The sequence below is a fragment of the Tachypleus tridentatus genome, chromosome 3 (genome assembly GCF_004210375.1).
Source record: "Tachypleus tridentatus isolate NWPU-2018 chromosome 3, ASM421037v1, whole genome shotgun sequence".
Lineage (NCBI taxonomy): Eukaryota > Metazoa > Arthropoda > Merostomata > Xiphosura > Limulidae > Tachypleus > Tachypleus tridentatus.
In genome coordinates this window covers 70,377,633-70,395,055 of record NC_134827.1, presented here as the reverse complement: position 1 = coordinate 70,395,055, position 17,423 = coordinate 70,377,633, and the positions used below count along the sequence as shown (strand labels likewise).

At 30.4% G+C, this 17,423-nt stretch overlaps 1 protein-coding gene across 8 annotated transcripts in view; it reads right to left on the bottom strand.

Annotated features, from left to right (window-relative positions):
* LOC143247112 (WW domain-containing adapter protein with coiled-coil-like) overlaps positions 1-13,182 on the bottom strand; it is a 31,579-nt gene extending 18,397 nt beyond the window's left edge. For 2 of the 8 annotated variants that reach the window (XM_076494595.1, XM_076494596.1), the window contains exons 1-8: positions 13,087-13,166; positions 12,587-12,620; positions 9,945-10,119; positions 6,967-7,136; positions 6,186-6,316; positions 5,095-5,186; positions 4,452-4,691; positions 1,117-1,398 (exon numbers count right to left, since the gene is read on the bottom strand). In XM_076494595.1, coding sequence (XP_076350710.1) covers positions 1,117-1,398; positions 4,452-4,691; positions 5,095-5,186; positions 6,186-6,316; positions 6,967-7,136; positions 9,945-10,119; positions 12,587-12,620; positions 13,087-13,151 — 1,189 coding nt within the window. In that variant the 5' untranslated portion in view covers positions 13,152-13,166. Of the gene's footprint in view, positions 1-1,116; positions 1,399-4,451; positions 4,692-5,094; positions 5,187-6,185; positions 6,317-6,966; positions 7,137-9,944; positions 10,120-12,586; positions 12,815-12,968 lie in introns of those variants that run through there. The other 6 variants (XM_076494602.1, XM_076494600.1, XM_076494601.1 and 3 more) reach the window with 6 other exon arrangements.
* Between the last annotated feature and the right edge of the window lie 4,241 nt (positions 13,183-17,423).

Genomic DNA, 17,423 nt, shown 5'->3' with positions numbered 1-17,423 from the left:
TCAAAGTGAGTGCTTAAACAAGCCCTACCAACATCAGCCATAACATTAATTAAAATAAAATATTTAAATACAAGCTATGATAAATAGCAGAAAAATCCTAACTATCACACAATTTATTTATAACAAGATATTTTATTACAATACTCATTATTACCTCACCAAAAGTTTTGTTTAAAAAAATCAATATGTACATACTTAAAACATGTTACACACTGAGCGATTCATGATGACTTTGTATTAAGAGGTAGCTGCAAAAGTAGTAGTGATACAAGTGCTTTCTCTTTCTTTCTTTCAACACTTAGCTCTTAATGTACTTCCAGTATTTCATGTGATTAATTAATAGGCAGTCATTGGCCACAGAAGTATCTTATCAGCCTAAGATGAAAAGTCATAGGTCAAAGTAGGAAGTTGATATATGTCACAAAACAGCTCTTCATATCAGCCTTATAGTGGCTGTTGGAGTAGAAAGGTAAGCTAAGTTTATGTATTACTGCAACAGTGGTGACCATTTTTTTGTCATTGCTCTCCTCCACAAAAAGTGCTAGTGCATTTGTGTGCTCCACTCTATACTGTATGTTGTGTTATAGAAAATTTAATACTTTTTACTATTGGTGTAATGATGTGAAGCTATCTGTGAATGTAGTTAATGTAACCTTACATGAAAGATAATAAATGCTTAATAACAGCAATAATGGGAGTTAAAGTTTGGTTGAGATTGGTCCAGCAACCTGGTAGTCATTAGATAACAAAAAACAGACAGATTTTTGTACTTTATATATAAATATAGATATACACAGATGAATAAGGACAGAAACGATTATAGATGTATGTGCTTATGTTTTTAAACTTCAAAACCAAAAACAAAATGCTTAGTACATGAATAATTATAGTTTCTTTATTAAATAGTTTACAGCTTTTTAATTAAGACTGTTTTTATTTTTATTGTCCTGTGTTATATGAATTTATTGGCACTATTGCAAATTCCGTAAAGTAGTAGAAACATAATAATACAATGCACACCAAAATACACATGCATGACATCTGAATGTTTACAAAGAACACTTACTTGGTTTTCCACAGAGTAAAAGTTGAAATAATAGATTAAAACAACCTCACCTTCTTGGGGAGATAGCTCAGAGAGGTTAGGTAACCCCTTGGTTCCAGCTAGCTGGCTTATTAGTTTAGGTAGGTTAGTTAATGTGACTTGGGACGGCGATAGCAGTTGAGGCTGGGCACCTTGGAGTGCAAGCTGCATACTCGAGGGATGCTGGCTACTTGAAGATATGATGGGAATCTGGTTTCTACTGTTGTTGTTTCGATAGTCTTGGTAGCTGTTAGCAGTGGTTCTGCCACTACTGCTGTCAGGTGAAACATCCACATCTTGCACTTCTTCTTCAGCTTAGCCATCATGTAAATACGACAAATGTAAAATTCACAAGAAAACATATTATGTAAGAAGTTTGAATTTTAAAACAATATTCATATTAAAAAACACATAATCGATCTAATATGTTAAATAATTATCAAATCCTCAGCTCAATCAGCACATGTTAGATGCACATGATTGTTTCATTAAGTTTAATGTTAACATTATGATTTAGATGATTTTGAGGCCCTTGCTACAAAAATTATTATTAGAACTGATAGTTATATCAAGTTTATGTAACTGTTTGTAAATCATTCATTGTGTGGTTCAATTGTTGTGAAATGACATCACGGTAGTTGATTCTTCTGAAATTTTATCATTGCTTTAACCCTATCACCATTGGTCTTCCTGTGGTTAGGGATCAAACAGAATCTAATCATGTTTATAGACTTACATTCAAAAATTTATTGAACTACTACTTTGGGAATGTGATTAATAAGTTTGGTATCAAACTGTAATTATGGTTTACATTTTAATATCATACATTAGGTCATTTCTTAATTTGAAAGTAAATATTAAAGAAAAATCCTAAATATTGATTTTTCTATGTCACATGTTGAATGCAGTTCTGGTTCAAATTAGATGTTTCTGATGTCCAACTAAAAAGTCTATAATTTTTTTTATGAATTATGAAACTCAAGTTTCTGATACTGACAAGTTAGAATATAAAATAAAAACCTCCTATCTTTTCAAATTTGAATAGATATCACTATATTTAGCAAATCAAATACAATGGCCCTACCAGAACAGCTGGTATGGGTATAAACACTTATTGATAAGGAGAAAACAATGTTTTGACCTTCCTAGGTCATCTGCTGGTTAAAAAAGAGAGAGTTTGAATGTGACTGTTGACCGACACATCTTAGGGATGAGAGCATAAACGGGTATGGGATTGTAGGGGGCGTTGGGGGTGGATGTTAGGTTATTAATTAGTATAGGTATAAAGGTGTTCCTTTATATTGGTTTAATTTTGGTTTTAGTTGTTGTTTAAGTGGGGCTTTTTTGATTATGCATTTGATTATATTTGTTACCCTACTTTTGAACACTGCAAGTCAAATAAACACAACATAACCATAGAAAACACTCAGATATCAAGTAGGGAAATAAATAATGCCCCCTACAATCCCATATCTGTTTATACTTTCATCCCTAACACGTGTCCATCAACTGTCACCTTTAAACTCTCTCTTTCTTAACCTGAAAATGACCTTGAAAGGTTGAAACATTTTTCTCTACTTACCAATAAAAGTGTTAATACCCATACCAGCTATTCTGAGATATATTTTTATTTCAAGAGGGTTTCTCGTCATCAAGTAATGGCCCTACCAATTTCTATCATTCTTGGAAATACTCCTTACGCACAACCACCTTACTCTATCATGTCTTTTATAATCAATCAAAAACTCAGAATTTCTTTCATGTGGTTTTCTCAGCCTTTTGAAGGTGAAAAGTGCCAAATATTACACCTTTTATATCAGCTCTCAAAAGAGATGGCTAAGTGAAAATATTATCTGAGAAACTGTATTTAGACTCAAATACAGTTAAAAATTGGTAAATCTGATAAACTACAGTAGAATTCTGTGATACTGGTAAAATTTCAAAATGCATATATAAAACCTAAAATAATTTTGTTTTACATTGTTCACGTGCAAAATTCAGAAAGGCTTAGCATGCATGATCAGTAAGCAATTACAAACTTCTTTATAGTTGTAAACAGTAGAAATTATTGTTTTCTGTTTTTCTTTATTTACTGTTCTAAGAAAATAAATGAAATTTAAGAATTTACTTATAAATAGTAATAACATACATATATGAAATGTATTATAACTAAAATGTGACAGTATTTTATAAAATACAAGTCCACTAGAATAAAACCAAGACAAGTCACTTTATAAAGGCCAGTTTTATACTACTGGATATGGTAGCATGAGTGCAAATGTACTACATCATTGCTGAAAGGTAAGTAAAAAAACAAATGGATGCACAATGTTATCAAATGTAAGCTAAATTATTTAGACTAAACATATGAGGTTTCATATTACAAACTAAAGTTACTCTAGAATGAAAAAAACATATTTGTATATATTCCCTAATTTGTTATGGTGGTTATGGGGTCAGTCAAATTGAAGAAATCCATTCAGAGATACAATAGTGAAAATAACAGATAAAAGAAAAAGCTTTCCTTTAAAAAACAAGAAAAGAAAAAGAAACTTGAGGTCATACAAATTTTGTATGTGAAATTTGACAATTTTCTGATGCACAAAAGTATTTTCAATCTTAAAATCAAAATTACTTTGTGACATTTGAAATGAAAAAATGCTAGAGCCAATTATTACTTTAAAAGATATTAGACTTAAAAAAATAAATAAATGATATTTTGTGTAAGAAAGGCTTGTAATGTTTGCTGATATCCTGCATAGTTTCATAAAGGTACACGTATTGTATTAAAGTTATTGAATGAAAACTATAACAAGCATGAAATGGTTACAAGTTTGGCCTAAAGTGAGAGAGTTGAGTACTGTTGCATCATAATATTTCATAGTATGCAAAAAGTTATGGCCTTGTTCAGACTGTAAAAATGCATACAAAATTCAGTTGAAGTTACATTAGACAAAGTTAATCACAGATAGATATTTCCAGGCTATGTGTTGGTGAAGTTAACCATAAAGAGTGGAGTTTTCTTTTTAAGTGAAACTATCGCAGACTGTATTGTAACAACAGAGTAGAGAAAAATAATTTGTCTGTTCAATTGCATTCTAAAGTAATTGATCAAACCAGTGTGAACTTTTGACAAAAAAAAAGAATTATCTAAACCTATGGATACAACTGTGTTAATTAACTGTATAACAAACATCTGAGTTTACTTTTGACTTGTCTTAATATTATTATTTAAATACAAGTGGGCTGTGTGCTGATTTTTTTATTGTTGAAATTTAACCCCATCAAGTCACAGACAAGTACTATATAGAATCTGTTTCATGCAAACATAAAAATCTGACAGTGCACACTGCCATAAGAAACTTACTTTCACTAGCTTTTCTTTGAAGACTCTCTTTTCTGTCATGTTTTGAAGATTTGTTTCCACTTTGAGGATGTGCTGGTTCATCTCTCAGAGAGCTTTGAATGTTGCTGCTATGTTCTGCATTGTGAACACCAGAGCTGCTGGGTTTCACCGGTGAGGGAATAGTAGAGGAGGGTGGAAACTGGTGTTCTTGTGGTATACTATGGGTATTTTTTTCTGTTCTACTGGAATGTCTTTCTGTGGCTGCAAGTCAAAGAAATAATGAAAGAAAGAAATTAAAATAAAAATTTTGTTTAACTTGCATTGAAATTCAGAAACATCCACAAAACACAACTAATTTCTAGCTCCAGCATACCAGGATAAAGCACTTATGATAAAAGGAACACATGTGCATGAAGAAAAAGTAACAAATGTAAATCTTTTTCTGTATACAAGTATTTCTTAAAATTTAAAAATACACTAAACTACAGTTTCTGTCAAATATTCTGCAACAAAATTATTGTAGGAGATTTTCCATTTTATAAAGAGTTGAATGTTTATTTTTAAAAAAAGCATAAGAAGTAATTATTTAAGGAGTATGAAAGTTAAGATGGATGAAGAATCTGATGTTTAAAACCCATTCTTAAGGAAAACTGTCAATACATACACCTAGATCCAGTAGTTGAGGGGGTTTGTCTCTCCACTGACCTGTCTTTAGTTCTACTGGACTCATTTGAAGGTCTATACACACCTTGTTTCCTAAAACAACCAAATAACCACAATTATTAAGTGAAAACAGATATATATATTTATTGTAAAAGAGTGATTAGTATTTTGAACAAAAATTTTATTCAAAGTATTAACTAATCCATATGGGTGTGGCCACTTGAAATGTCAGCCTTCAATAAGACTTGCACAATGTCAAATTTAATGTAAGCTTTCATTACTACATTTTATAATGTTGGACATAATCAAACCTTTATTTCTTACATTTTACCATGTCAGGCTTAAGCTAAACTTGTGCTGCATTTCCAAATGTAAAGCATTGTACTTCTACTACTATTCTAACAAAAAGATATAAACCTATTTCACTTCTTTATTGTTACATTAATTTAAGAATATGTTACATTAGATGTGACTTGGAAAATTTTTTAAGTTAAAAAAACAAAAAACACGTGGAAATCATATAACATGAACCACAGAGAATTATTGGTGTACTTCACAGAAAAAAATGGAAAAGAAGCTATAGCCATATTCATATTGGTTGATAAAAAATATTAATGCAATGAAAAGAAAGAATGAGTAATGTTTATATTGTTTGTATGTTCAATAAATGGACTCTACATCAATGTTTATTTTAGAAAATTAATAATTACTGTTGGAAATGATTCTTAGAAATGCAATGAAACAAAATAATTATTTGCAAAAGTTGGTATAAAAAGTGTTTCAAGCAATGCAATGAACACTGCTTATAATAAAGGTTTACAGTAGTGATTTGAACATTTCCTAAATAGCACTTTTTGAGAAACTTTGATTTGAACATCCAAAATTACTAAAATAAAGTCAACTACCAACCATATTTTAAAACAAATTACAAAACTTAAAGCTTTTATTGTTATTATTCTTATTAAACAATAAATATATCAACCTCTACTGGTAGTTGGTATTGTGTTTGGATATTCTACTCAATACCTTGGTTTTGCAGGAATGTGTCAAACCAGTCAACAATAAAACTTTTGATCCAAATCCAGAACTTACTTTTCCCACTCACACCACTCCTTTGGTTTTTCCCACTGAGAAACTTCTGTCTTGCAATTATAATAATATTTCTTCCCTGACGAACTGATGTGTTCTGACCAATCAGCAATCTGATGCCTTCTTTCCTTTTCCTGTAAATATATAAAAACCTAAGATTTTATGTGATTCAAGTGAATTATGAAAGTCTCTTAAGGATTCATTGCAGCACCAAATACAAAAACTCTCATTAATAAATAAAATTCAATAAATATTATCAACACAACTGACAAGTTCCTTTCTTTTTTATAACACAAAAAACACTTCTTTATGCAGAGAAAAAAACAAGTATATATCAATTAAAATGAACTTCTCAATTTCTATTATTCTTGTAAGTACAGTTTAATAGGTGCTATGTTATTTGAACTGTAAACTATTAATATCTGCATAAGCTATGTTTTATATTTTTCAGGTGAAGAAAAATGTAGGGTAGAAACAAACAATCTAAACACAGAATCATAAGTGAATTGTTTCTAAACTTTTTACATGTTGTTTTTAACAAATCACCAAACAACCATCATTTTGTTAACTGGGATTACAAAGCTAATTAATTACTGTAATAGACAATATCCTTTTACAAATACAAGCTTCTATTATCTTGTTATGTTACCCAGTTACAAAAAGACACATCTTCCACATTCTACAACAGTGCTATGACCCACTAATGTCTGGCTACACAGTTTCATTATCATGATAACTAAGTCAATATTAATATTTTTTTAAATTTACAAACATCTTCACTCACCTCTGTGGGAATCCTATCATGATTACTACGATTTGAAGCACCAGGAGATATTTCTGATCGATGGGATGGAGTTGAATTATATGATGGTGGCAAGTGGTGCATTTTGCTTCCAACGCTAGAACCACTACCGCTGCTCCTGCGGTCTTTAACAGAAGGAGTCCTACCAAAATCTGAATCAAGAAATACAATGATGCTAATCTTTTTTCATCATATACATAAAGCATTCTTAAGTTTACAAAAGATATTTCAGGTTTAAACGTTTACTGATATAAAAGGCTCACTCTGAAATACAAGCCTTTTTTTCTCACCATATTAATAATTTTTTCATCATTCTTGTCAAGTAAACAACTAAAACTATAACTATGCACCAAGCTGACCATATAGATAAAATCTTCCTTATATGTAATACTAAGTGAATTTTAAAAAAAAATGTTCTTAAATCAGGAAAATTATAACTCTAAGAACCAAATCTGTCAGATTCCTAATAAACAAGAGAAAAGTTTAATTATCGGAAGGCTGGAGGTCAAATTAAAGTTGTAGAATAATTTAACATATAGAAATGTGAGCACAGGGCTCAAAAGTAATACTGGAAAAGTAGCAAATTGCTGGTTAATCTTGAAGGCACTGAAGGAAAACTGCTAGTATACATTTCAGAAGGAAGATCCACAGATTCTTACTATCTAGTATTAATAAATCTGGGATGTATACATTTCAGGTATTTATACTTCATGTTTTGAGAAGGTTACTATAACTATTTCACTTGCCAGTTTTACAATCCCTGTTTGAGCTGTGTGACATATTTAAGCTAAATATGAGACAACTTAAACAACAAGACTATAATTTCAAACTTGTTTTATTGGTTGCCAGAACAACAAGCACATTAGCCTCTTCAATATTTTGAAATATTGTGCTCAAGTAAACTAACATGTCAATAAGAAAAATATGTTATATAATACATAAACTAGACTAAATCTTCCACCTATTATGTCCAGTGCATACAAAGCTTTTCCAGTTGGCTAAGATAATAGAAAATATGTAATCTGCACACTTTTTTTTCATATTCTATTCAGGTTTTTGCATTTAAAGTATAACTCTTAATAATAAAATACGTTTTTCAACATATATAGTGACCACCAGCAATAGCATGCTGTAAACAGTCTATCCAAACATTTGCGGCTTAGATATGTCAGAGTCCACCAAAGTCAACCATCTATTAACTTTTATGAATTAATTAAAACCAACATGTTATTATATGTAACTAAAATTAGTTTTGATATTCAAAAATATTTGAAAAAATCCACAGATTTATACATATAACAAGAATATATATGCATTTATTAACACTTAATGAATGAAATAATTGTTAAATAATTTCAGTTGATTTAGAGAGGAATAATAATGTTGCTAGTAACAGTTTTGAATTTGGTAGTGGATAACAATAACTAACAACTATTTAATACTGTCTTCAAAAGTTGGGTTAAAGCCTATAGCACTAACTGCTACAAACTAGAATAACTAAATTTAGAAGAGATAAAAGTAGAAAAACAAATAAACAATGAATGATTAAAGGCAAGGAAGCATCATGTGATACAGAGAAGTGAAGATCAAGAATTTAAAGATTTCCTTTTGAAATTAGAACCTGTTTAATATTAACATTTGAATGAGAAATTACATTTTGATGCTAGCTTCATTAGCATACACTGATAAGTAGCTTAACCCTTTCACAACAGGTCATGGGTTAAAGGCCACGTCAACTCATCAGTTGACTTGCATTCAAAATTTTATTGAACTACTATTTTATTAATTTTTGTCAATAAGTCTGGAATCAAATTGTAGATTATAATTCAAATTTTAATATTACGTATGAGTTGATTTCTTAATATAAAAGTAAATATTAAAATACCACACCTAAATATAGATTTTAGTGAGTCACACAGTAAATTTAATGTAACACTGTTTAAAAATTGATGTTTGTGATGTCAAAATACTAAGTCTATAGTTTTGTACAAATTAGAATTCAAATTTCCAGTACTGAAAAAGCTAGGAATAGAAAATAAGAACCTCATATTTTTTTATTTTGCTGAAATATGGCTTATGTACTGAATCAAATACAGTATCTCTCTTCACTTCTTTCTGTTTTTGGAAATACTTCAATATAGGACACCTGAATAACCAATCAACAGCTTAGAATGAACCCAGTGTGGTTTTCTCAGTCATTTTAATCTGTAAAAAGGCTACCACATTCTTTCAATTCAAATTTTCAAGGAAGTAAGTTTTTAATATCTGCTCCAAGTTTCATATTTTTTAAAATCTAAATACATCTTAATTATTATGTTTGATAAAATATAGTGGAATTATATGGTATCAGTATGGTTATTTATGATTTTTTAATTATTAAACTGTATATATACAAATCCTTAAAAAAAATTTGTTTGATATCCTCCACATACAAATTTTGAAAGGCTTAGCAACCTATGTTCAGCAGTAAATGAGTACGAAGGTCATAACGAGAAGAGATAATTGTTTGCTTTATGAAAATAATATTTGAGTCTTTGGGGATGAAGAACAGTTTTCAACCATGACATGAAATAACTTTGCACTGAAACTAATAATAAAACAGACTCTATTTTCACAAACAAATTTTTAGTAAGAATATTTCATTACTTGTCATCTTTACTGAAAGTCTGCCAAATTTTGTGAAGGTACACAGGCTGTATGAAAAGTTATCGTGCAAATACTTAACATGTGCAAATGTGTAGAAGAATTTGTGTATATTATACCAAGTCTGTAACAAAAGGGTTAATTAAATTTTGAATGCAACTCTGTAACATGTTTTGATGTGCACTGTTGCTCCTGTTGTGTGTAGAGTTAAACTGTTTGAAAGGAAATAAAAACATTATAATTGAATGATGTAACTTTCTTGAATTTTCCATTAAAAAATTTGTTATATACAGTTACTTAATTAGAAGAATACTCACTTCTTTCTGTATTATCTCTTTCCTTAAGTCTATGAGGATACAATTTAAGATGTCGAGGGCTGTGTCGACTATCAGGGCTAGCACTTCTTCCTCGACTATTTCCATCTGGTGAATTACGCATCTTCTTGTTATAATTTGCACTACAGCTTGATTTTCTAATATAACCATCAGTGTTCTATCAGATGAATTGACCAATAATTAGAGAACAAATTATACTAGTATTTATGATTTGCATGTAAAACATCCTTACATACAGTGTTTAATCTTTCAATAGGTGTACATAATGATTATTTAAATTTCCACAATTTCTCTGTTAAACATATTACTTACTCTAAACTACAATATTCAGGCTCAACAATGTGTTCCTTCAAGTTCAGCTAGTTTAAACATTGTAATGGTAACTTTGGCGTAAGCAGCTGATAATAGATGTAGTAGAATAAAAACAGAACTTCCACAAATATTTTTTAGTATTTAATCCCTCTCTATTAAGAATTTTGATTACAACTTGAAGGACCCCATTCTGTAATTTTTGCTGTATTAAATTTTTTTCACTTCTCTGCTCTAACTCTAGTGCATCTGTTTTGATGGGCACCATTACACTTCTACCTATGAGTGGCCATAAATGTTACTTCACCAGTGCCTTTTACAGCCCCTGTAAATAATTGACAGCTGTTATTTTTGCAGAAACTTCAAGAATACTTAGAACAATATTATCATATTTATTGGAAATAATCTTGTATTACAACCAACTGCAAAAATTTTATCTCGTACGATTTCTTCTAACCTTGTTACTATGCACAGCACAAAGATTTGACTGGTCTCTCAACTGGCCAAGTGATCTGACATTCTCAAACTACATTTATATCTGTGGTATCATATACTTCACCATAAAAATTTCATTGAAATTACTCATATAAAATATGATAAGGTGAAAAACTAGTATGTATACTGACATCTTCAAAGTATATATATATATAGTCCTTCAATAAAGACCTAGTCTTGTTACCTCAATTCCAGAACTTTAATCATATAATACTTTTCTTTTGTTTAAAAAATATACGAGTTCAAAACATGTCACACCGTTACTTGCTTTCTTCAATATTAAAACATTTTAGAAAAAACAGTGGCCACAGGAAGGGGGATGTAAACAGCTTCTTATGTTAAAAAATGCTGAGGCATTTATAATAAGAATACAATTTCTTACAATGATAAAGATTGGTTTAGGCCAGAAACATAATTTCAAATTGAAGTTTTCCTAGATTTTTGTTACCATTATACATAGTTTTTCTTTCTTCAGCTTAATTCCAGCTATATCCACTCCACTGAAGCTAAATAAAATAATTCTTATCAAAGCATGATCTCTCTATCCTATATTTTTTAAAGACAAAAGGATGAGAAGACACAAGTTCAAGACTTGGAAAAGGCAAACCAAACTCCAGTTAATAATTTTATTTTTCTTAATGGGTGATTAACTTGCAAGAATTTAAAAGGGAGACTAATAATACTCTAAAATTAAAAGGTGGGTTTAAGATTTTACTTTTTCTTTAGTGTGTGTCTGTGTATGCAGAGACACCTTTGAAGCAGTAAATGGACTCTTGCTCTTCATATGTTATTTATACATAAGGCATTGTAAAATTTATAAATTCATCTAAACATTTTTTTACATGCTTTCAGAAGTTGTAATTACAGTTAACCTTAACAATCCAATACACTTCAAAACACCCAGAAACTCAAGAGCTTTCAAACAGATGTCTTTTTCTTTTTCATTTCTGAAGAAAAATAGTCAACTATTTGAAATTTCATTTATTATTGTATAAATATCTAAAGTGTCAATTGGTTATTAAGATGTTTAGTATATTACCATTACACATAATTCTTCATCTAATAATTGTAAAATCATCATACCAATACAATCATCATACAATACAAAAATCATTTGTATTGGACACAAAGGAGCCTTTCAGCCGACCTTGAATGTCCCAACTTCCAACCTCCCTCAGCAAAAATAAAACTAATGACTAAATCCAGTCTGGATCTCCAAAATATTTGTAAACCCTGTTAATAGGTGGTTATTTATTCCACCATACTTGAGATATAAAATTATTTCAATTGAACAATTATCTAAATATTTTAAGTCTTTAATTTTGATCCAAAACTTTGCTTCAAGAAATAAGAAGAGATCTCAAATGACAACTTATCCATCTCTAGTATCATTCTCATAATTCTCCATCAATTGTGTCCTTCTTAAAAAAAAAAAAAAAAAAACCAAAATTGAACATAGTAATTTATGAATTCTAACTAGGGGCCTGTAGAACAAAATAATGGTCTCTCTAGACTTGAAATTAATTTTGCTACATATATAAATAATTATGTTAGTTATATCTATTGATAACTGTTTATGTTGACTTTTACATAAAGCAACTCAAATGCTATTTGTGGTAGCTGCCCCAAAATTATGTGATCATTCGTTGTCCATTGTGTTAATGATGATCCTGACTAAGACCCAGTCAAAGTCACTGAGGAATAGCAATGCTCCCCAGCTTTGTAAATACAGAAATTTTAAGTTTAAAACGAATGCTCATTTAAATAGTAATACTAAAAAACTAATTACAAACAAATTATCCCAGGCCATGATCACTCACCTCAAATGAATGGGCTTCGTTTTTGTCAAAGATCCTGATAACAACCAAACAGGGAGAAAGACAAAAAAGAAAGTAAAGAACATTTATTACGAAGCAAAAATTAATGTCCTAAACCGACAAAGTTTAAAAAAGTTATTTTTAGTCTTACATTTACAAAATAAATTTAGTTCAAGATTCCTTTATTTTGTATAGTGGCTAACCCTAATATTCATGTTCACGACCTTTAAATTTGAATATTAACATAAATGTTAGTTTTCCTGCAGGATGCAAGTAACATATTCAACTTTTAGCAGTACACTTGAGTTTGAACTTAATTTCATTTCCACTTTCAACTTCCACTCCAGTTCAACTTCAAACTGTTTATTTGAACTCTAAATCATACCCATCACTGAGTCTTGGAAGTTTCCTTGCATGCATTACCATTAATGCAAATATAATAGAAAAAATTAATAACTAAACCAAAATTAACCTGAAGTATTATAAATAAATGTACAAGTTACAGCATCATTTTATACAGACAAAACACCATAATACATCCGGGACAGTAAACATCAATCAACGTCATCTAAGAAGTACAAAATGTTAAATTTCCATTCGAATAAAATTAAAAACATTAATTACGTTATACTTTATCTTTAATATAATTTATTTAACTTATATTAATTTAGAGAACACTAGAATTATCCAAGAATAAAAAAAGATTGATGTTAAACTTCTACGTTGTTACTGTCGACTTGAAGCGCCTTTATATTTAGTATTTAAGACAAGGCTACTAACTCTTAACATTTATGAGTTAAAGCATATGTGTGTGTGTGTGTGTGGTGTTCTCTGAGAACAAAGCCACATGAGGCTATCTGGTAAGCCCACCGAGGGGAAGCGAACCCCTGATTTTATCGTTGTAAATCCGGAGACATTCCGCTGTACTAGCGGGGGTCGAGTTAAAGCAACTAAAGATATATAATATATGAAAATAAGTTTGCGTCTCTTCGTACCTTTCAGCTGTCTGCTTCTTAAAGGTTTCCACATTTCTTGATCAATCAGCACCAAACTTGACACAGTGATATAGGATGGCAAGAAAAAGATCATGAAAGGGTGAAGGTTTGGACCTCATTCTTTATATGAGTAAGCATCAATATGTGCGTATTTACTCCTTCTACGTCTCCACAATTGTTAATCAATCAGTACCCAACTTAACACAATGATAGGTGGTGATTTCACATTGATAGAATTCTTGAAAACAGTATGACTTTTTTTTAGTATTGGTAACTTTATTTTTTCATTTTAATGTTTATTTTGTTAAGAAAAACAAACAGAAGCATAAGTTTTTGTCCCTTGTTACATTTGATTTGTTTCGAATTTTATGTAAAGCTACACAATGGCTGCCTGCGATAACCGTCTCTAATTTAGCAATGTGCTAATCTTTTACCACCGACTAGTGGGTTTGGTCATAAATTATAACAACCCCATGACAAAAAGGGTAATCATGTTTGATGGGACGCGAATTCAAACCCACAATTCTATATTACAAACGAGTTTTTATTTCTTCCTTCCAACGGACGGTTACTCCAGCTATTTTTATGTTTTATCAACCATACTCTATCGGCAATATCCAGAACTTACGAAGTTTTTCGTCCAGTAGGGTTGACAGCTTTCTAAAGGAAAATACTGGATTTTTTTTCTATATAGAAAATGTGTCAATGTTTTATATCTGCTAAACAATCTGACATTTATTGCAATGCATTTATTGTAAATCCATAAGAAAATAAAATTTGTTAAAATATTATAACCGAAAATTAACTCAAAATATAAGAGCGATGATTAAATCCAACTATTCGATTAGAATAACCAAGAATTGACGATGGGTCATGTAAATTGTCTTCTCTCTAATGTCTTATTTCAAATCTAGGGACGGGTAGTAACCTGTAACTAATTATCCTCTGATGTTTATTAACAAACTGTAAAAGTCTAACGATTGTATTAGCAGCAACAGGACATTACTTCGATGGCTTTAATAAATTATCCACAGTTTTGCTATAACCATTTTCTTGGGCCAGTTCTCATCTATATTAAACACGAAATTTAATTTATGATAGTTCAAATGTATTAGCCCCGTGTGACTTAGCCGTAAATTTGATGGCATATAACATTAAAAATCGGATTTTTGATACCTGTAGATACAGATACTTATGTAGCTTTGTTCTTACCGTCAACAAACAAAACAAATACATTAGTTTGCATTTAGTATGTATAATTAAACGACACTTGCTAAATATTTGTCTTGAATATAGATAGAAACACCCAAGAAATCAATGCCATCAAACTTATCTTCATGGAAATAGGAAATAAGTTAGCTAGATAACTGGTTGAAAGGAAGAACAGAGAACATGCTTATAAATGCAGTTCATTTGAACTGAATTGAATGCCAGTATTCTGACATTTGTTTTTTAAATTTTTACCAATGACGTAGATAGAGAAATGCTCAATTAATTGTTTAAATTTAATGATGATATTATGTTCTTAAGTGTCACTGGGTGTAAGAAGGATGCTACTACACTACTTGGCCAAAAGTATGTGGACACCCATCCATCACACCCCTGTGCTTGTTGAACGTCTTATTCCAAAACCACGGGCATTAATACGGAGTTGGTTCCCCCTTTGCTGCTATAACAGCTTCCACTCGTCTGGGAAGGCTTTTCACTAGCTTTTGGAACATGGCTGTGGGGATTCCTTCCTATTCAACAACAAGAGCATTAGTGAGGTCAGCTACTGATGTCAGGCAATAAGGCCTGGTTTGCAGTTAGCATTTCAATTCATCCCAAAGGTGTTATATGGGGTTGAGGTCAGGGATCTGTGCAGGCCAGTCAAGTTCTTCTACACAAACCCCAGCAAACCATGTCTTCATGAACCTCGCTTTGGGCACGGGGGGAATTATCATGCTGAAACAAGAAAGGGCCTTCCCCAAACTGTTGCCCCAAAGTTAGAAACACAATTCTCTAGAATGTCATTTTATGCTGTAGTATCAAGATTTATCTTAATCAGCCCTTGTGTAGCTTTACGCAAAATAAAAAAAAGTTTTTCTGTTCATTTACTAAAAAAAAGGAAATATTTATTCTTGAAAAGAGTGCACAGGGCCGTTTTTTTTTAATTACTAACCAAAATATTTGAGTATTACCTATACTGTCTCTATAATATAAAGGTCAAGTCAACACTACCTGCTGTGAACTCTTGCCAGACCAAATAGCGAGATTAATTGTCACTCTTATAATGCACAGGTGACTTATATTTCGCAACTTTTCTTCAGTAATGACGGAGCTACACTCTCTCACAGCACAAATTGCACTGAAGATAACATAACCAAAACAAAAAAAGAAATTTCAGTATATTTCCTACGGGAAACCTTCAATGTTTTAAATATCAATAGTTTTCTCTAGATTTTATAAGTGATCAAATTAATATCGTCATATTAATCATTCCAATGTTAGATGTGAATCATTCTACACATGAATACAACTAGTACTTATTGTTAGTTGGTTGATTACTTGTTATATACATAGTGATTTGTATTTCCTTTTTATTCTGTGCAACTTTCCTTTTAACTGCAAATCTTAATAATAAAAAACTATGTTTTATTTATTATGAATAAAAGCATAGACTTCAAATTTTATTATTTTTTTGAAAGAACATTTTTTCCCCTAAAATTAACACAAGTTGGATTTATTTATTAGGAATACAGTTCATCAGTTTGTTTTTTTTCCAAAAGTTAACTAAATAACCAGAAAATAATGGTATGGCCAATAAACTAACAAATATCTGCATATGGTGTAATTTTCTGAATGAGTAGAATAATGCTTTTACATGTATCAATAGTTTTCAGACAAGATTATTGATAATAATATTTGCATATAAATGATTCCATGTATTTGCTTCTTCTTTACCTCAACACACAAATATTTCAATTATTCAGGTGTTAGTAGCTTTACACAGGAAGTAAAGCTCCTTTTACTCTAGTTATCTCTGTTTCAAAATCATCCACATATTACCTTCACCTTTTCACAAGGAATGTTTTTCCACAGTTGTACACACTGCGTTAAAGTAGACAACGTTTTCCACTGGCAGGCAGGGTAATGTCTCAAGGATATCCTCCATCTTGCAACAGAAATGGCCAACAATCATGTAGGTAACATTGTTCTTGTGAGCACATAGTATTTATTTAGTCTGAGTAATTATGCCAATTACTATAGCTATTTCTTAGAGTTCTAAATATTTGGTGCTTCCAAAGATATGAGAAAACTAAAGAAATGACTTAGATTGCTTTTTAGAATTTTGGAAAATAAATATTTGTTGCAATTAATATTATGATGACCTTCCTACCTTAAAAACTTTTATATTTTGGTATTTATTTTAGTACTTTAATAGTACAGCACAAGGAAATTTGTAAAAAGTGACTTAAGTTTACAGAAAAAAAAAATTCCAAGAAAATTCATAGTGTAAAAAAACAGACCTTAAGCCCATTTCTTATCTTTTTTTGTTATTGTCAAATAAACCAATAGATATTTTCCTCCAAATTTGGTTGATTATTGATCAACAAATATACTTAATCACTAAGTTAAGAAAAAGCAATTTCACTTTGTATAATATAATATTATTTTAAGCACAGTTAGGACCATTACTTAAACAATCCTAAGACACGAAATATCTTTGTTAGTATACAATAAATGTCATAATGTTAGTCAAGCAAGAAATTAATGTTCAAAAATCAAAACAATGATGTATTCTCTACAATGTGGGGGAACAAATTGTGTGTTGTTCCTAATAATCCAAAATGGAATAATGGATT